The sequence below is a fragment of the Melanotaenia boesemani genome, chromosome 1, assembly GCF_017639745.1.
Source record: "Melanotaenia boesemani isolate fMelBoe1 chromosome 1, fMelBoe1.pri, whole genome shotgun sequence".
Taxonomy (NCBI): Eukaryota; Metazoa; Chordata; class Actinopteri; order Atheriniformes; family Melanotaeniidae; genus Melanotaenia; species Melanotaenia boesemani.
Genome location: NC_055682.1, coordinates 865,223 through 886,624, shown reverse-complemented (window position 1 = coordinate 886,624; position 21,402 = coordinate 865,223). Strand labels below are relative to the sequence as shown.

The 21,402-nt window shown below is 47.1% G+C and overlaps 1 protein-coding gene across 1 annotated transcript in view; it reads left to right on the top strand.

Moving 5' to 3' along the window:
* Positions 1-20,909, top strand: part of zdhhc1 (zinc finger DHHC-type containing 1) — a 56,946-nt gene extending 36,037 nt beyond the window's left edge. Inside the window, 5 exon segments of the mRNA XM_041990648.1 lie at positions 18,757-18,845; positions 19,285-19,399; positions 19,479-19,557; positions 19,630-19,880; positions 19,882-20,909. Of these exon segments, the coding sequence (XP_041846582.1) occupies positions 18,757-18,845; positions 19,285-19,399; positions 19,479-19,557; positions 19,630-19,880; positions 19,882-20,133 (786 nt within the window). The 3' untranslated portion in view covers positions 20,134-20,909.
* Positions 20,910-21,402: the final 493 nt, after the last annotated feature.

The following is a 21,402-nucleotide window of genomic DNA, read 5'->3' as shown; positions in this document are numbered from 1 at the left end:
CTTGTAGCAAAATAAACAGCACTTCAGCGATTTGGAGCTACTTCGGTAAGAAGAAGACTTGCTCCAAACGCTCTGCAGGACATGTCGAACACTTGGCAACCACCAGGGAAAACCACCAAGCTTCGCTCTCACCTTCAGTATAACCACAGAGGAAGAGCTCTTCAGGTCTAACGCTGGTAAAAACGATGCTTCTAACGTAAAATCTCAAAAGTTCAACAGACGTTCGTGCATGAGAGTTTTGTGAGTAGAACTCCACATGAAAAGTCATCAAAGCAGCGTAAAGAAATCACAGAAGCTGTTACACGTTAATCCGCCAAAGACTCAACGGCTGTTACACTGAGAGCACAAAGGGCTTCTAATGCAACACCGGACCCAAGAAACAGCATCCCACTACGGGGCTCTTCCTCACCTTTCTATTCCAGAAACGGTTCAGTCCGAACGTCGTCCAGTTGGATACCATGCTAGCACAACAGACCTCTGGTCCAGTCGCACGACGGAGCCCTACACGAGTTTCACCGTGCATTTCCTTACTGAACACAACGAACTGAGAACGCGGTGTTTAGAAACTGTATATTTCCCGGACTTGCACACCATGGAAAATCTAGCTCATGGATTAGCAAGCTGGGATCTGCATGAAGAGCACCGGGTCACATCACCACGGACAACGGCGCAACATTGAAGGCCACCGAGCTGAACAGCCGGGTCAGACTCCAGTGTTTCGGCCACAGGCTACGTCTCGCCATCGGTAAGTCTTTCAGTGATTGGATTATTGAGATGAGTCTTACTGATTATAATTGTAGGAATATTGATACAGGTTATTACGAACCATCCAGTTTTACATGAACTTGTTCCAATGTTGAGACATGGTGTAGTGCACTGCTTCATAAACCGTTGATTTTAATGCACAAACCACTTGCTGAATAATGCTGCACTAAAAGTTTGAATTATTAGCATGATAAGTGGATCATTGTGGATATGAATTTCTGATAGACAATACAATTTTTATTCACATATTTTAAATCATTTTTGGTCTGTGTCTTGTTTTCTCTCCTTTCCCCAGAAAATGCGGTTAAAGACGATGTCCTCTCAGCAGACAGAAAATCGACGCATATGATTCCCACCTGGCAGGATCTGAATGTGCTTGAGTCAATCAACCAGACATTGAGTCCTCTGGAACAATTTCCTGACGCTCTGGCGAGACTTACGTCAGTGTTTCATGTGTGAAACTCGTCCTTCATCTGATGAAGACGTCAGTTCTTGCAGAGACTGAAAGACAGTGACTTAACAAAATCAGTTAAGAATAAGATCCTCAGCTACATGAACACAAAGTAAGAGAACTCAGCAACCAGGGACTTCTGGGCGCGCTTCATGGATCCCAGGTTCAAAGCTAGCTAAAGCTAAAGATCCTGCACATTAAGACCAGAGGGATGTCATAATTGGAAGCTGCAGCTAACTATAAAACCTTAAAAACTATATTTTTATACAAGTACTGGTGATAAATATTTCAAAGATATTAATCTGATATTGCTTGATATTAAATGGAACAGAGTAAAATGAATAATGCATCATTCCTTCTGTGTCCCTCTTTGTTGTTCCAAGGAGAAAGCCCATGAATCCACCCGTCCCACGGTGAAGAAAGCCAACACATCACTGGACAGCCTCATCCAGCACGCAGCTGTCGCAGGCAGCCGAAGCTGAACTCCAGCTTGTCCACCACAGACAGCGAGGCAGATCCTTGGCTTGCAAAGCAAACGTGCTGCTTTTTCTGACCAAGAACACACACACACACTCAGTGCAGGTTCCTGTGTAGCGTTGTCTGTGAAAGCACAGAGTGTGTTTTCTAACACTTCTACTAGCGTTTAGTCTGTTCTATCCCATTATTTGTTTTTGTCCAAGAACTCAACAAACTTGGTTTGGCAGCCAGCACGGTTTCATGCCGGGGCAACATTAATCCTCAACTACACAAAGGCTTTTGACTCTGAAGACTCAGCACTGATGAATATCTGTGTACTAAACATTCGTTCACGTAGTTCTCCGCCCACGGCCAAAATAAATGTAAACATGTTGATGTGAACTCTCTGTTTCATCATCACAGCAGATGAACAACATGGAAATAAAACAATGAGTAGATGAGTTAACATTTCCTGCTCTTTCACCTGGTCCATCCTAACGATGGGTTCCACTTGGGAATTAAAAAGCTTGTGATTTGCTCCCCCCTCCTCTTCCAGCCAACACTCAACTTCCTCCTTTATTCCTTTCTGTCGTCTCTGTCTACGGCCAAAAGTGGAGCGTACAAACCAGGAACTGATCATGTGTATAAACTGAGGAGTGACCAAGCTGGAACACAACTCTGAATATTAGGTTGTTGTGGTAAATCCAGTCAGCTGATTTCATTTTTATCTCATGTCTGACCTGAAAATACTTACTTATCTGTTTGCAAGAAAAATCATTTCTACATGAAATGATTAGATTCTGGAGTTCTGAAGCAGCCCCTCCCGGATCACCGAGCTTCTCACCCTATCTCTAAGGGAGAGCCCGGCCACCCTGCGGAGAAAACTCATTTCAGCCGCTTGTATTTGTGATCTTGTTCTTTTGGTCACTACGCACAGCAGGTGGCCATAGGTGAGGGTAGGAACGTAGATCGACCGGTAAATCGAGAGCTTTGCCTTTTGGCTCAGCTCCTTCTTCACCACGACAGATCGATGCAGAGTCCACATCACTGCAGACGCCGCACCGATCCACCTGTCCATCTCCCGCTCCATCCTTCCCTCACTCCTAAACAAGACCCCGAGATACGTGAATGCCTCCACTTGGGGCTGGACCTCATTCCCAACGCGGAGAGAGCACTCCACCCTTTTCCAACAGAACCACATCATCCGCAAAGAGCAGAGACCCAATCCTGAGGACACCAAACCGGATCCCCTCAACACCTCGGCTGCTCCTAGAAATTCTGTCCATAAAAGTTTTGAACGGAATCGGTGACAGAGGACAGCCTTGGCGGAGTCCAACCTTCACTGGAAACAATTCTGATTTAATGCCAGCAATGTGGACCAAGCTCTGACACCGGTCGTACAGGGACTGGACAGCTCGTACAAGAGAGTCCGGCACTCCATACTCCATGAGTACCCCCCACAAGAGTCCCTGGGGGACACAGTCGAATGCCTTCTCCAAGTCCACAAAACACATGTAGATTGGTTGGGCGAACTCCCATGCCCCCTCAAAGACCCTCAAGAGGGTGTAGAGCTGGTCCACTGTTCCACGACCGGGACGAAAACCACACTGCTCCTCCTCAATCCGAGGTTCGACTCTCCGACGGACCCTCTTCTCCAGCACCCGTGAATAGACCTTTCCAGGGAGGCTGAGGAGTGTGATCCCCCTGTAGTTGGAGCACACCCTCCGGTCCCCCTTTTTGAAGAGGGGGACCACCACCCCAGTCTGCCAGTCCAGGGGAACTGTCCCCGATGTCCACACAATGCTGCAGAGGCGTGTCAGCCAAGACAGCCCTACAGCATCCAGAGCCTTAAGGAACTCTGGGCGGACCTCATCCATCCCCAGGGCCTTGTCACCAAGGAGCTTTTTAACCCCAGAGATAGGAGAGCCAGCACCAGCTACCCCAGACTCTGCTTCCTCATCGGAAGACGTGTCGGTAGGATTCAGGAGGTCTTCAAAGTATTCCCTCCACCGCCTCACAATGTCATCAAGAAGTTCGGGGGTTACTGCCACAACAGGCACTGACGACCTTACGGCCACAGCTGCGGCTGGCGGCCTCGACAATAGAGGAGTTCTGTCACTGCACACTCGGCTCAACAGTCCTCCCTCGCTCGACTGCTGGAGTTTTGAGACTCTGGAGGTGGAGACTTTGGCTGGTGTGTCTTATCCTCTGATTGGTCAGTTTAAATGCTCACACATTGCCCAGCCAAGCTAGTGCATTTGGGGACTTTGTCCACCATAGCGGGAGCACGGTTATTGTTTACATGCTAATTTAGTGGACAGAGAAATACGGCGAAAAAGATATTGAATAAGAGTACACAAAGAATGCTCATTAATCGTAAAAAATTATGGCAGAACAAGTACACTTCTAGAGACTATATTTAAAAGTTTCAAGCTATTGTTTTTGATTGCTATACCGCTGTAAAAGCCTCCTCTCCAAAAGGCAGCCAAACATAGTTGGAACTGTATGCATGTATATCACTCAGACTTCACTTTATAGCCACTCGGTAAATCTAGCTAGCTGCCCCTCAATAAAAACTCATAGTCCAATGTGATAAACTCTGAATCACCTAAATTAAACTGCTACTAGTTATTGGTACACAGTACCAAAAAAATGTGGTGTAATGCAAAAATCCTACAATAAAGTGTGGTTTAGTTTTTTTTAGTAAAGTAAGAACATAAACTAAGCATGAAGAGAGACGGTGCAAATTTGGTCTTTTAAGTACAAACCACTGAAATGCAGCTGAGAGACAGTCCTGTCTGAAGAGGATCTTCGGTGTTGTCTGCATTGTGTCTTTGACTTTAAATCCATACTGCTGGGATATTACATGCTACTACACGGCTGGCTTTAATAGGTGAAAGTAAGCCATATCAAGCTAATCATTTAACCATATGAGAGTAAATTGTAAGGAGCTAGCTCGTTGGTTGAGATGAATATTTTCCTCCAAAAGTGTATGAAATTATTGTGCTGGTTACACTTATTTAATCTATAGTCAAACATGACTTGATCATCACTTTAATCAACATTAACATAACAATTTATTCAGTGACAAACGTGTATGTACAGCAATAATGTGTTTATTTAGTTTCCACCCTCAGTAATCCGATCGCTGCTGTCTGTTCCGTAGTGGAGCCCAGTAGTGCGGGGTTTGTTTAGAACTACTGGAGGCTCCATGACCCACGTGACCGAATATATCGAAGGCTCTGTCGGAGACAAGGGAGAGGGACTGAAAACTGACCAATCAGAGGATAAGACACATCAGCCAAAGTCTCCACCTCCGGAGTCTCAAAACTCCAGCAATCGAGTGAGGGAGGACTGTTGAGCCGAGCGTGCAGTGACAGAACTGAGAGCGAGCAGGTCCACATGTGTGAACACAGTGGACTGATGAGCTCTCACGAGGGTGATTCTCTGCTTGCAGATACTGTGTTATTCCCTCGCAATGCAGAAATGCCTCCTCGCGACGTGTGTTTTAACTCGCGGGTACTAATTTACTCGCTCATATCACGTACTCGCGCGCGGTGATCCCCATGCGCATGCATTGTTTTTATGCACGCGGGCGGTATTCAAGCGCGCTGCTTTTGGAACTGAATAAACGCCATAATATTCCACCAACAAGAGTTCTCCTCGTTATGCAGACTGTTGCTTCATGTTCTGTACAGCAATAATCTGGTTATTAAATCAGAAAATACTGCAATAAATATTCTCTATTCTACAGTCATTTAGCAGACGCAGACAAATATCTGTATCAGTACAGCCGGAACAGAGATCAGGGACCCGGATCCAGTGGGTCAGGATGCTGCAGAGGCTGGTGCCATTAAATACTCATTGTGGGGTTTTTAAAAGTAAAAATATGGATGAAAAATATTAATTAGGATAGAAAGACGATAAGATCAATCCTGTCATTGTTCAAACTGATGGAATCTAAATATTTTACTACGTAGGTGTTGACAGACAAATATTTATTTGTGTAATTTACTTGTAATTTCAGTGTTTAAGTATTCTATAAAAGTGGAAGTACCACATCCTTTCCCATCAGCTAGCTGCTTTTAAAGTGATTTTCCAAACACATCAAGTTTCTGTACCAAGTATTGGATCGGTATGGGATCGGTGTCAAATCGGATCGTGTCGGATCGGTATAAGATTGGTATTGGATCTGTATCGGATAGGATCAGATCGGTATTGGACCAGTATCGGATCAGATCGGTATCGGATCGGTATTGGATCGGTGTCGGATCGGATCGGTATTGGATCAGTGTCGGATTGGTATTGGATCGGGATCGGTGTCGGATCGGTATTGCATCGGTATCGGATCGGGATTGGATCGGTATTGGATCGGGATCGGTGTTGGATCAGTATCGGATCGGTATTGGATCAGTATTGGATCGGTATTGGATCAGATTCGGATCGGTATAGGATTGGTATTGAAACGGTATCGGATCGGTATTGGATCGGTATCGGATCTGATCGGTATTGGATCAGTGTCGGATCGGTATTGGATCGGTATTGGATCGGTATCGGATCGGTATTGGATCAGTATAGGATTGGTATTGGATCGGTATCGGATCGGTATTGGATTGGTGACGGACCGGATCGGTATTGGATCAGTGTCGGATCGGTATAGGATTGGTATTGGATCGGTATTGGATCGGTATCGGATCAGTATTGGATCTGATCGGTATTGGATCAGTGTCGGATCGGTATTGGATCGGTATTGGATCGGTATCGGATCGGTATTGGATCAGTATAGGATTGGTATTGGATCGGTATCGGATCGGTATTGGATTGGTGACGGACCGGATCGGTATTGGATCAGTGTCGGATCGGTATAGGATTGGTATTGGATCGGTATTGGATCGGTATCGGATCAGTATTGGATCGGTGTCGGATCGGATCGGTATTGGATCAGTGTCGGATTGGTATTGGATCGGTATCGGATCGGTATTGGATCAGTGTGGGATTTGTATTGGATCGGTATCAGATCGGATCGTTACCGGATCGGTATTGGATCAGTGTCGGATCGGAATAGGATTGGTATTGGATCGGTATTGGATCGGTATCGGATCGGTATCGGATCGGCATTGGATCGGATCGGTATTGGATCGGTGTCGGATCGGATCGGTATTGGATCAATGTCGGATTGGCTATTGGATCGGTATTGAAATGGTATCGGATCGGTATTGGATCGGATCGGTATTGGATCAGTGTTGGATCGGTATTGGATCAGTGTCGGATCGGTATAGGATTGGTATCGGATCGGTATTGGATCAGAATAGGATTGGTATTGGATCGGTATCGGATCGGTATTGGATCGGTGTCGGATCGGATCGGTATTGGATCAGTGTCGGATCGGTATAGGATTGGTATTGGATCGGTATTGGATCGGTATCGGATCAGTATTGGATCGGTGTCGGATCGGATCGGTATTGGATCAGTGTCGGATTGGTATTGGATCGGTATCGGATCGGTATTGGATTAGTGTGGGATTGGTATTGGATCGGTATCAGATCGGATCGGTATTGGATCAGTGTCGGATCGGTATAGGATTGGTATTGGATCGGATCGGTATTGGATCGGTGTCGGATTGGTATTGAATCGGTATTTGATCGGTATCGGATCGGTATTGGATCAGTGTCGGATTGGTATTGGATCGGTATCGGATCAGTATTGGATCAGTGTGGGATTGCTATTGGATCGGTATCAGATCGGATCGGTACCTGATCGGTATTGGATCAGTGTCGGATCGGTATAGGATTGGTATTGGATCGGTATCGGATCGGTATCGGATCGGTATTGGATCGGATCGTATTGGATCGGTGTCGGATCGGTATTGGATCAGTGTGGGATTGCTATTGGATCGGTATCAGATCGGATCGGTATCGGATCAGTATTGGATCAGTGTCGGATCGGTATAGGATTGGTATTGGATCGGGTTTTTGATCGGTATCGGATCGGTACTGGATCAGTGTCGGATTGGTATTGGATCAGTGTCGGATCGGTATAGGTTTGGTATTGGATCGGTATCGGATCGTATTGGATCGGATCGGTATTGGATCTGTATTGGATAGGATCAGATCGGTATTGGACCAGTATCGGATCAGATCGGTATCGGATCGGTATTGGATCGGTGTCGGATCGGATCGGTATTGGATCAGTGTCCGATTGGTATTGGATCGGGATCGGTGTCGGATCGGTATTGCATCGGTATCGGATCGGTATTGGATCGGGATCGGTGTTGGATCAGTATCGGATCGGTATTGGATCAGTATTGGATCGGTATTGGATCAGTGTTGGATCGGTATAGGATTGGTATTGAAACGGTATCGGATCGGTATTGGATCGGTATCGGATCTGATCGGTATTCTCTGCTTGCAGATACTGTGTTATTCCCTCGCAATGCAGAAATGCCTCCTCGCGACGTGTGTTTTAACTCGCGGGTACTAATTTACTCGCTCATATCACGTACTCGCGCGCGGTGATCCCCATGCGCATGCATTGTTTTTATGCACGCGGGCGGTATTCAAGCGCGCTGCTTTTGGAACTGAATAAACGCCATAATATTCCACCAACAAGAGTTCTCCTCGTTATGCAGACTGTTGCTTCATGTTCTGTACAGCAATAATCTGGTTATTAAATCAGAAAATACTGCAATAAATATTCTCTATTCTACAGTCATTTAGCAGACGCAGACAAATATCTGTATCAGTACAGCCGGAACAGAGATCAGGGACCCGGATCCAGTGGGTCAGGATGCTGCAGAGGCTGGTGCCATTAAATACTCATTGTGGGGTTTTTAAAAGTAAAAATATGGATGAAAAATATTAATTAGGATAGAAAGACGATAAGATCAATCCTGTCATTGTTCAAACTGATGGAATCTAAATATTTTACTACGTAGGTGTTGACAGACAAATATTTATTTGTGTAATTTACTTGTAATTTCAGTGTTTAAGTATTCTATAAAAGTGGAAGTACCACATCCTTTCCCATCAGCTAGCTGCTTTTAAAGTGATTTTCCAAACACATCAAGTTTCAGTACCAAGTATTGGATCGGTATGGGATCGGTGTCAAATCGGATCGTGTCGGATCGGTATAAGATTGGTATTGGATCTGTATCGGATAGGATCAGATCGGTATTGGACCAGTATCGGATCAGATCGGTATCGGATCGGTATTGGATCAGTGTGGGATTGGTATTGGATCGGTATCAGATCAGATCGGTATTGGATCAGTGTCGGATCGGTATAGGATTGGTATTGGATCGGATCGGTATTGGATCGGTGTCGGATTGGTATTGAATCGGTATTTGATCGGTATCGGATCGGTATTGGATCAGTGTCGGATTGGTATTGGATCGGTATCGGATCAGTATTGGATCAGTGTGGGATTGCTATTGGATCGGTATCAGATCGGATCGGTACCTGATCGGTATTGGATCAGTGTCGGATCGGTATAGGATTGGTATTGGATCGGTATCGGATCGGTATCGGATCGGTATTGGATCGGATCGTATTGGATCGGTGTCGGATCGGTATTGGATCAGTGTGGGATTGCTATTGGATCGGTATCAGATCGGATCGGTATCGGATCAGTATTGGATCAGTGTCGGATCGGTATAGGATTGGTATTGGATCGGTATTGGATCGGTATCGGATCGGTATTGGATCAGTGTAGGATCGGTATTGGATCGGTGTCGGATCGGCTCGGTACTGGATCAGTGTCGGATTGGTATTGGATCAGTGTCGGATCGGTATAGGTTTGGTATTGGATCGGTATCGGATCGTATTGGATCGGATCGGTATTGGATCTGTATCGGATAGGATCAGATCGGTATTGGACCAGTATCGGATCAGATCGGTATCGGATCGGTATTGGATCGGTGTCGGATCGGATCGGTATTGGATCAGTGTCGGATTGGTATTGGATCGGGATCGGTGTCGGATCGGTATTGCATCGGTATCGGATCGGTATTGGATCGGTATTGGATCGGGATCGGTTTTGGATCAGTATCGGATCGGTATTGGATCAGTATTGGATCGGTATTGGATCAGTGTTGGATCGGTATAGGATTGGTATTGAAACGGTATCGGATCGGTATTGGATCGGTATTGGATCGGTATCGGATCGGTATTGGATCAGTATAGGATTGGTATTGGATCGGTATCGGATCGGTATTGGATTGGTGACGGACCGGATCGGTATTGGATCAGTGTCGGATCGGTATAGGATTGGTATTGGATCGGTATTGGATCGGTATCGGATCAGTATTGGATCGGTGTCGGATCGGATCGGTATTGGATCAGTGTCGGATTGGTATTGGATCGGTATCGGATCGGTATTGGATCAGTGTGGGATTGGTATTGGATCGGTATCAGATCGGATCGGTACCGGATCGCTATTGGATCAGTGTCGGATCGGTATAGGATTGGTATTGGATCGGTATTGGATCGGTATCGGATCGGTATCGGATCGGCATTGGATCGGATCGGTATTGGATCGGTGTCGGATCGGATCGGTATTGGATCAATGTCGGATTGGCTATTGGATCGGTATTGAAATGGTATCGGATCGGTATTGGATCGGATCGGTATTGGATCAGTGTTGGATCGGTATAGGATTGGTATCGGATCGGTATTGGATCAGTATAGGATTGGTATTGGATCGGTATTGGATCGGTGTCGGATCGGATCGGTATTGGATCAGTGTCGGATCGGTATAGGATTGGTATTGGATCGGTATTGGATCGGTATCGGATCAGTATTGGATCGGTGTCGGATCGGATCGGTATTGGATCAGTGTCGGATTGGTATTGGATCGGTATCGGATCGGTATTGGATCAGTGTGGGATTGGTATTGGATCGGTATCGGATCGGTATTGGATCAGTGTCGGATCGGTATAGGATTGGTATTGGATCGGATCGGTATTGGATCAGTGTCGGATTGGTATTGGATCGGGATCGGTGTCGGATCGGTATTGCATCGGTATCGGATCGGTATTGGATCGGTATTGGATCGGGATCGGTGTTGGATCAGTATCGGATCGGTATTGGATCGGTATTGGATCAGTATTGGATCGGTATTGGATCAGTGTCGGATCGGTATAGGATTGGTATTGAAACGGTATCGGATCGGTATTGGATCGGTATCGGATCTGATCGGTATTGGATCAGTGTCGGATCGGTATTGGATCGGTATTGGATCGGTATCGGATCGGTATTGGATCAGTATAGGAATGGTATTGGATCGGTATCGGATCGGTATTGGATCGGTGTCGGATCGGATCGGTATTGGATCAGTGTCGGATCGGTATAGGATTGGTATTGGATCGGTATTGGATCGGTATCGGATCAGTATTGGATCGGTGTCGGATCGGATCGGTATTGGATCAGTGTCGGATTGGTATTGGATCGGTATCGGATCGGTATTGGATCAGTGTGGGATTGGTATTGGATCGGTATCAGATCGGATCGGTATTGGATCAGTGTCGGATCGGTATAGGATTGGTATTGGATTGGATCGGTATTGGATCAGTGTCGGATTGGTATTGGATCGGGATCGGTGTCGGATCAGTATTGCATCGGTATCGGATCGGTATTGGATCGGTATTGGATCGGGATCGGTGTTGGATCAGTATCGGATCGGTATTGGATCAGTATTGGATCGGTATTGGATCAGTGTCGGATCGGTATAGGATTGGTATTGAAACGGTATCGGATCGGTATTGGATCGGTATCGGATCTGATCGGTATTGGATCAGTGTCGGATCGGTATTGGATCGGTATCGGATCGGTATTGGATCAGTATAGGATTGGTATTGGATCGGTATCGGATCGGTACTGGATTGGTGACGGACCGGATCGGTATTGGATCAGTGTCGGATCGGTATAGGATTGGTATTGGATCGGTATTGGATCGGTATCGGATCAGTATTGGATCGGTGTCGGATCGGTATTGGATCAGTGTCGGATTGGTATTGGATCGGTATCGGATCGGTATTGGATCAGTGTGGGATTGGTATTGGATCGGTATCAGATCGGATCGGTATTGGATCAGTGTCGGATCGGTATAGGATTGGTATTGGATTGGATCGGTATTGGATCAGTGTCGGATTGGTATTGGATCGGGATCGGTGTCGGATCGGTATTGCATCGGTATCGGATCGGTATTGGATCGGGATCGGTGTTGGATCAGTATCGGATCGGTATTGGATCAGTATTGGATCGGTATTGGATCAGTGTCGGATCGGTATAGGATTGGTATTGAAACGGTATCGGATCGGTATTGGATCGGTATCGGATCTGATCGGTATTGGATCAGTGTCGGATCGGTATTGGATCGGTATTGGATCGGTATCGGATCGGTATTGGATCAGTATAGGATTGGTATTGGATCGGTATCGGATCGGTATTGGATCGGTGTCGGATCGGATCGGTATTGGATCAGTGTCGGATCGGTATAGGATTGGTATTGGATCGGTATTGGATCGGTATCGGATCAGTATTGGATCAGTGTCGGATCGGATCGGTATTGGATCAGTGTCGGATTGGTATTGGATCGGTATCGGATCGGTATTGGATCAGTGTGGGATTGGTATTGGATCGGTATCAGATCAGATCGGTATTGGATCAGTGTCGGATCGGTATAGGATTGGTATTGGATCGGATCGGTATTGGATCGGTGTCGGATTGGTATTGAATCGGTATTTGATCGGTATCGGATCGGTATTGGATCAGTGTCGGATTGGTATTGGATCGGTATCGGATCAGTATTGGATCAGTGTGGGATTGCTATTGGATCGGTATCAGATCGGATCGGTACCTGATCGGTATTGGATCAGTGTCGGATCGGTATAGGATTGGTATTGGATCGGTATCGGATCGGTATCGGATCGGTATTGGATCGGATCGTATTGGATCGGTGTCGGATCGGTATTGGATCAGTGTAGGAATGGTATTGGATCGGTATCGGATCGGTATTGGATCGGTGTCGGATCGGATCGGTATTGGATCAGTGTCGGATCGGTATAGGATTGGTATTGGATCGGTATTGGATCGGTATCGGATCAGTATTGGATCGGTGTCGGATCGGATCGGTATTGGATCAGTGTCGGATTGGTATTGGATCGGTATCGGATCGGTATTGGATCAGTGTGGGATTGGTATTGGATCGGTATCAGATCGGATCGGTATTGGATCAGTGTCGGATCGGTATAGGATTGGTATTGGATTGGATCGGTATTGGATCAGTGTCGGATTGGTATTGGATCGGGATCGGTGTCGGATCAGTATTGCATCGGTATCGGATCGGTATTGGATCGGTATTGGATCGGGATCGGTGTTGGATCAGTATCGGATCGGTATTGGATCAGTATTGGATCGGTATTGGATCAGTGTCGGATCGGTATAGGATTGGTATTGAAACGGTATCGGATCGGTATTGGATCGGTATCGGATCTGATCGGTATTGGATCAGTGTCGGATCGGTATTGGATCGGTATCGGATCGGTATTGGATCAGTATAGGATTGGTATTGGATCGGTATCGGATCGGTACTGGATTGGTGACGGACCGGATCGGTATTGGATCAGTGTCGGATCGGTATAGGATTGGTATTGGATCGGTATTGGATCGGTATCGGATCAGTATTGGATCGGTGTCGGATCGGTATTGGATCAGTGTCGGATTGGTATTGGATCGGTATCGGATCGGTATTGGATCAGTGTGGGATTGGTATTGGATCGGTATCAGATCGGATCGGTATTGGATCAGTGTCGGATCGGTATAGGATTGGTATTGGATTGGATCGGTATTGGATCAGTGTCGGATTGGTATTGGATCGGGATCGGTGTCGGATCGGTATTGCATCGGTATCGGATCGGTATTGGATCGGTATTGGATCGGGATCGGTGTTGGATCAGTATCGGATCGGTATTGGATCAGTATTGGATCGGTATTGGATCAGTGTCGGATCGGTATAGGATTGGTATTGAAACGGTATCGGATCGGTATTGGATCGGTATCGGATCTGATCGGTATTGGATCAGTGTCGGATCGGTATTGGATCGGTATTGGATCGGTATCGGATCGGTATTGGATCAGTATAGGATTGGTATTGGATCGGTATCGGATCGGTATTGGATCGGTGTCGGATCGGATCGGTATTGGATCAGTGTCGGATCGGTATAGGATTGGTATTGGATCGGTATTGGATCGGTATCGGATCAGTATTGGATCAGTGTCGGATCGGATCGGTATTGGATCAGTGTCGGATTGGTATTGGATCGGTATCGGATCGGTATTGGATCAGTGTGGGATTGGTATTGGATCGGTATCAGATCAGATCGGTATTGGATCAGTGTCGGATCGGTATAGGATTGGTATTGGATCAGATCGGTATTGGATCGGTGTCGGATTGGTATTGAATCGGTATTTGATCGGTATCGGATCGGTATTGGATCAGTGTCGGATTGGTATTGGATCGGTATCGGATCAGTATTGGATCAGTGTGGGATTGCTATTGGATCGGTATCAGATCGGATCGGTACCTGATCGGTATTGGATCAGTGTCGGATCGGTATAGGATTGGTATTGGATCGGTATCGGATCGGTATCGGATCGGTATTGGATCGGATCGTATTGGATCGGTGTCGGATCGGTATTGGATCAGTGTGGGATTGCTATTGGATCGGTATCAGATCGGATCGGTATTGGATCAGTATTGGATCAGTGTCGGATCGGTATAGGATTGGTATTGGATCGGGTTTTTGATCGGTATCGGATCGGTATTGGATCAGTGTAGGATCGGTATTGGATCGGTGTCGGATCGGGTCGGTACTGGATCAGTGTCGGATTGGTATTGGATCAGTGTCGGATCGGTATAGGTTTGGTATTGGATCGGTATCGGATCGTATTGGATCGGATCGGTATTGGATCTGTATCGGATAGGATCAGATCGGTATTGGACCAGTATCGGATCAGATCGGTATCGGATCGGTATTGGATCGGTGTCGGATCGGATCGGTATTGGATCAGTGTCGGATTGGTATTGGATCGGGATCGGTGTCGGATCGGTATTGCATCGGTATCGGATCGGTATTGGATCGGGATCGGTGTTGGATCAGTATCGGATCGGTATTGGATCAGTATTGGATCGGTATTGGATCAGTGTTGGATCGGTATAGGAGTGGTATTGAAACGGTATCGGATCGGTATTGGATCGGTATCGGATCTGATCGGTATTGGATCAGTGTCGGATCGGTATTGGATCGGTATTGGATCGGTATCGGATCGGTATTGGATCAGTATAGGATTGGTATTGGATCGGTATCGGATCGGTATTGGATCAGTGTCGGATCGGTATAGGATTGGTATTGGATCGGTGATGGATCGGTATCGGATCAGTATTGGATCGGTGTCGGATCGGATCGGTATTGGATCAGTGTCGGATTGGTATTGGATCGGTATCGGATCGGTATTGGATCAGTGTGGGATTGGTATTGGATCGGTATCAGATCGGATCGATACCGGATCGGTATTGGATCAGTGTCGGATCGGTATAGGATTGGTATTGGATCGGTATTGGATCGGTATCGGATCGGTATCGGATCGGCATTGGATCGGATCGGTATTGGATCGGTGTCGGATCGGATCGGTATTGGATCAATGTCGGATTGGCTATTGGATCGGTATTGAAATGGTATCGGATCGGTATTGGATCGGATCGGTATTGGATCAGTGTTGGATCGGTATTGGATCAGTGTCGGATCGGTATAGGATTGGTATCGGATCGGTATTGGATCAGTATAGGATTGGTATTGGATCGGTATCGGATCGGTATTGGATCGGTGTCGGATCGGATCGGTATTGGATCAGTGTCGGATCGGTATAGGATTGGTATTGGATCGGTATTGGATCGGTATCGGATCAGTATTGGATCGGTGTCGGATCGGATCGGTATTGGATCAGTGTCGGATTGGTATTGGATCGGTATCGGATCGGTATTGGATCAGTGTGGGATTGGTATTGGATCGGTATCAGATCGGATCGGTATTGGATCAGTGTCGGATCGGTATAGGATTGGTATTGGATCGGATCGGTATTGGATCAGTGTCGGATTGGTATTGGATCGGGATCGGTGTCGGATCGGTATTGCATCGGTATCGGATCGGTATTGGATCGGTATTGGATCGGGATCGGTGTTGGATCAGTATCGGATCGGTATTGGATCAGTATTGGATCGGTATTGGATCAGTGTCGGATCGGTATAGGATTGGTATTGAAACGGTATCGGATCGGTATTGGATCGGTATCGGATCTGATCGGTATTGGATCAGTGTCGGATCGGTATAGGATTGGTATTGGATCGGTATTGGATCGGTATCGGATCAGTATTGGATCGGTGTCGGATCGGATCGGTATTGGATCAGTGTCGGATTGGTATTGGATCGGTATCGGATCGGTATTGGATCAGTGTGGGATTGGTATTGGATCGGTATCAGATCGGATCGGTATTGGATCAGTGTCGGATCGGTATAGGATTGGTATTGGATCGGATCGGTATTGGATCAGTGTCGGATTGGTATTGGATCGGGATCGGTGTCGGATCGGTATTGCATCGGTATCGGATCGGTATTGGATCGGTATTGGATCGGGATCGGTGTTGGATCAGTGTCGGATCGGTATTGGATCGGTATTGGATCGGTATCGGATCGGTATTGGATCAGTATAGGATTGGTATTGGATCGGTATCGGATCGGTATTGGATCGGTGTCGGATCGGATCGGTATTGGATCAGTGTCGGATCGGTATAGGATTGGTATTGGATCGGTATTGGATCGGTATCGGATCAGTATTGGATCGGTGTCGGATCGGATCGGTATTGGATCAGTGTCGGATTGGTATTGGATCGGTATCGGATCGGTATTGGATCAGTGTGGGATTGGTATTGGATCGGTATCAGATCGGATCGGTATTGGATCAGTGTCAGATCGGTATAGGATTGGTATTGGATTGGATCGGTATTGGATCAGTGTCGGATTGGTATGGGATCGGGATAGGTGTCGTATCGGTATTGCATCGGTATCGGATCGGTATTGGATCGGTATTGGATCGGGATCGGTGTTGGATCAGTATCGGATCGGTATTGGATCAGTATTGGATCGGTATTGGATCAGTGTCGGATCGGTATAGGATTGGTATTGAAACGGTATCGGATCGGTATTGGATCGGTATCGGATCTGATCGGTATTGGATCAGTGTCGGATCGGTATTGGATCGGTATCGGATCGGTATTGGATCAGTATAGGATTGGTATTGGATCGGTATCGGATCGGTACTGGATTGGTGACAGACCGGATCGGTATTGGATCAGTGTCGGATCGGTATAGGATTGGTATTGGATCGGTATTGGATCGGTATCGGATCAGTATTGGATCGGTGTCGGATCGGATCGGTATTGGATCAGTGTCGGATTGGTATTGGATCGGTATCGGATCGGTATTGGATCAGTGTGGGATTGGTATTGGATCGGTATCAGATCGGATCGGTATTGGATCAGTGTCGGATCGGTATAGGATTGGTATTGGATCGGATCGGTATTGGATCGTGTCGGATTGGTATTGAATCGGTATTTGATCGGTATCGGATCGGTATTGGATCAGTGTCGGATTGGTATTGGATCGGTATCGGAACAGTATTGGATCAGTGTGGGATTGCTATTGGATCGGTATCAGATCGGATCGGTACCTGATCGGTATTGGATCAGTGTCGGATCGGTATAGGATTGGTATTGGATCGGTATCGGATCGGTATCGGATCGGTATTGGATCGGATCGTATTGGATCGGTGTCGGATCGGTATTGGATCAGTGTGGGATTGCTATTGGATCGGTATCAGATCGGATCGGTATCGGATCAGTATTGGATCAGTGTCGGATCGGTATAGGATTGGTATTGGATCGGGTTTTTGATCGGTATCGGATCGGTATTGGATCAGTGTAGGATCGGTATTGGATCGGTGTCGGATCGGCTCGGTACTGGATCAGTGTCGGATTGGTATTGGATCAGTGTCGGATCGGTACAGGTTTGGTATTGGATCGGTATCGGATCGTATTGGATCGGATCGGTATTGGATCGGTGTCGGATCGGATCGGTATTGGATCAGTGTCGGATTGGTATTGGATCGGTATTTGATCGGTATTGGATCGATATTGGATCAGTGTCGGATCGGTATAGGATTGGTATTGGATCGGGTTTTTGATCGGTATCGGATCGGGATTGGATCAGTGTAGGATCGGTATTGGATCGGATCGGAATTGGATCAGTGTCGGATTGGTATTGTATCAGTGTTGGATCGGATCGGTATTGGATCGGTATCGGATCGGTATTGGATCAGTGTCGGATCGGTATTGGATCGGTGTCCGATCGGATCGGTATTGGATCAGTATCGGATCGGTATTGGATCAGTGTCGGATCGGTATAGGATTGGCATTGAAACGGTATCGGATCGGTATTGGATCGGTATCGTATCGGATCGGTATTGGATCGGTATCTGATCGGATCGGTATTAGATCAGTATCGGATCGGTATTGGATCAGTGTCGGATCGGTATAGGATTGGTATTGAAACGGTATCGGATCGGTATTGGATCGGTATCGTATCGGATCGGTATTGGATCGGTGTCGGATCGGATAGGTATTGGATCAGTGTCAGATTGGTATCACCAATTCTGGCTTGTATTCTGGTATCGGATTGGAAAGAAAATGAGTGGTATCGCACATCGCTACCGTGGGGACCTGTGGGACTTAAACACCAGTTAGCTCTTTAGCATGTTTAGCCATCTGTTAAGAGCCTACTCCGGAACCGACGGTTGCAGACCCCTGGACCAGGATCTGCTGAAAAACTGCTGGACTTGGGACTTTCATGTCTTGACTGAATTTTTGTGAATTATTCTGCGGAGCTGCGCCCTAGGTCTATTTGAGACAGGCTGGCTCTGGCCTGGCTGGGTTGGGTTTCAGGATTAATGTTTGGTTGTCTGTCCTCCCCCCTTCAGGATGTGGACTATGCGGGGACTCTGGCCTACACCAACCCCCAGCTGGACGTGGAGGAGCCAGCCGTGGTGGTGGTGCAGGGACACACTGAGTAAGTCCTCCCATTCTGGTTCTGACCTGGTTCTCTGGTGGTCAGACCCGGCCTGCTGGGATTGGCTGAGGCAGACTGGGTCTGAACACGTCTCTTCGTTTCATAACAGGACTGGGCTGGATCTTGTCGCCATGGAGACGGCTTACTCTGCTGTAAACAAGGCGAACACAATAAAAATTCTTTGGCCATGAGGACGCTCTGTGTGTGTGTGTGTGTGTGTGCGTGCGTGCGTGCGTGTGTGTGTGCTATTTCTAGTAACTGTTTGCCCTAAGCCTCGTCTGGCAGGAAAAAAAAACTTTATTCAAACTGCAGATGAAGAAAAAGGCTGGAAACAGTAACCTCCTCTGGAGATGGAAGCAGATCCAGTTTTACTGGTTGATGTGTGTTTGAGATGTTGGTACTAGGCCAGTTCAGAACCAGTAACCTGTGTGTGTTTCAGGTTTCTGGTTAACGGGACGGTCAGAAACGTGTCCAATCCTGTCACGCACGAAGAGGCTCCGCCCACCATCTCTGCAGAGCAAAAAGCAGCAGCAAACACATACAGAACCTCACAGGTAAACACAGGTCACGCGTGTAACTGACATCGTGAGATGTAAATAAAGTTGTTTTAATCTGCTTCGTGTTTCTCCACAGAAGAAGAAGAAAAAGAAGGTGCGTCCAGTTCCTTCAGAGGTGACCAGAGAGCGCCGTGTCCCTGCAGCTCCGCCCCCAGGTAGGGAGGGGAAGGTAGACCAGGTGAATGGTGCTAAACTCTGCAGCTTCTGAAGCCGCTCTCCTCCTGCAGATCCCAGCAGTGTGTCCAGTGTGTCCCTGGGTCAGCAGCTTCCCTTCCCAGCATTCCCTCTGAGGGCCTCACTGCCCCCCCTGGCTCCGACCTCGGGCCCCGTCCAGGCCGCTGCTCCTCCAGCTGAGTACCACTCAGACTCTGCAGAATCTCTGGACGAGATCCCGGTGGCGCTGGCGAAGCTCGGCTCCTCGTCTTCTGCTGCCCCCGGATATGCCTCCTCGCACAGGACGGCGTTCCCCGCGCCGTCCCCCCCACCCCCGGACTGAGAGGAAGGCCGCCGCCTCCCGAGCTAACAGGAGCACGGGTGAGCAGAGGTTTGAGATGGCGTCCACTCAGCCCCCCTCCGTGTTCGTCAGCCGGGCCAGTAGAGACCCTGCTGAGCCCCGACACCAGGATTTCAGTCTGGGCAGGAGACCGGCTGGGTCCAGACCTGGACCCGGGTTCAGCCCGGTGTCTCGGACATCACTGGGTTCAGGTGTAGCTTCCTTGTTGGAGAAATGAGGGTTGATCTTCATCCTTTCATCACAGACTGGCCAAAAGTCTTTATTTATTCCTTTAATTTGAATGCCAATGTCACTTCCTGTGTGTGTGTGTGCATGTCACTTCCTGTGGACGCCATCTTAGGGCTGGGATATACTCGCTGTTAGCGGTGCATCCGCATACGTTTCATGGCTGCCACACATTCCTAGCGTTCGTTTGGCGCATGGGCTGCTCTCGTCGAGGCGAGGTAACGCGTTGCAATATTGGCCCGAACACCTGTCTTGTGTTGTTCTTCCTCTCAGATGTAGGTCGCTTTGGATAAAAGCGTCTGCTAAATGACTGTAGAATAGAATAGAATAGAATAGAACAGAACACTAGAGGATTTTTGTCCTCGCTGCACAGCGATAAGCACTCCTACCTGGTTTGATGCCCTGGAAACACAACGTGGACCTTTTCACTATTTCGGAGTCCAGGTGCGGTGTACTGCCCCTGGTGGTGACCTCCGGTACTGAGCGTTTTGTCCACGCCGCGATTTCGTTGTTTGTACGCTAGCAGTCACAGCGAGTATGTCCAGCCCTGAGGAGACGCCACTGTTGTTTGGTCTCCATGGTAACCCATGATGTCATTAAAACTGATCCCCCAGAACAGGTGGAATAATCAGTCAGTCAGTCGAACAATCAGGGCTGAAAAATAAAATCTGATTTTCTGAAACCAAATTAGATTTCTGATTTTAATCCATTTTTCTTTTCTTTTTTTCTTACAAACATATTAAACCCATTAACTAGTGTCCCCATGGCCAGAAATCCTCATCAAACATCAAGATTTTATCCAGCAATAACTTCAGAGCTGCTCAGAACCATCAGTCGGTTTCAGGATTTTAACCCTTTAAAAGCCACTTCAAATATTAGTATTAATTATTGATTAAAAACAGATAAGAACAGAATGAATTTCTACATAATAAATATCCAGAGGATGGGTCGTTGAGTCAGAAATTAGCTGGACAATTTATCAGATGTTCATATTTTTCTGTAGAATCACATTCTCCCTCTGAGGACCAAAAATGTCCGATTGACTTCCACTAAAACTTCATATTTTAACCTCCCAGTCATCGCAGTTTAAACCCATTCAGTTTTCCATGTCAGTATTTCAATTTGGACTGGTTTCCCCTCGTAGACAGATGCAGGAAGTTCAAATATATTTTTTTGAGTTGTATTATGGAGTGGTGGGACCACCAGGGGGCGCTAAGCTTTATGTGGAGATAATTGCCTGATTAACATTTCAATAATTGGA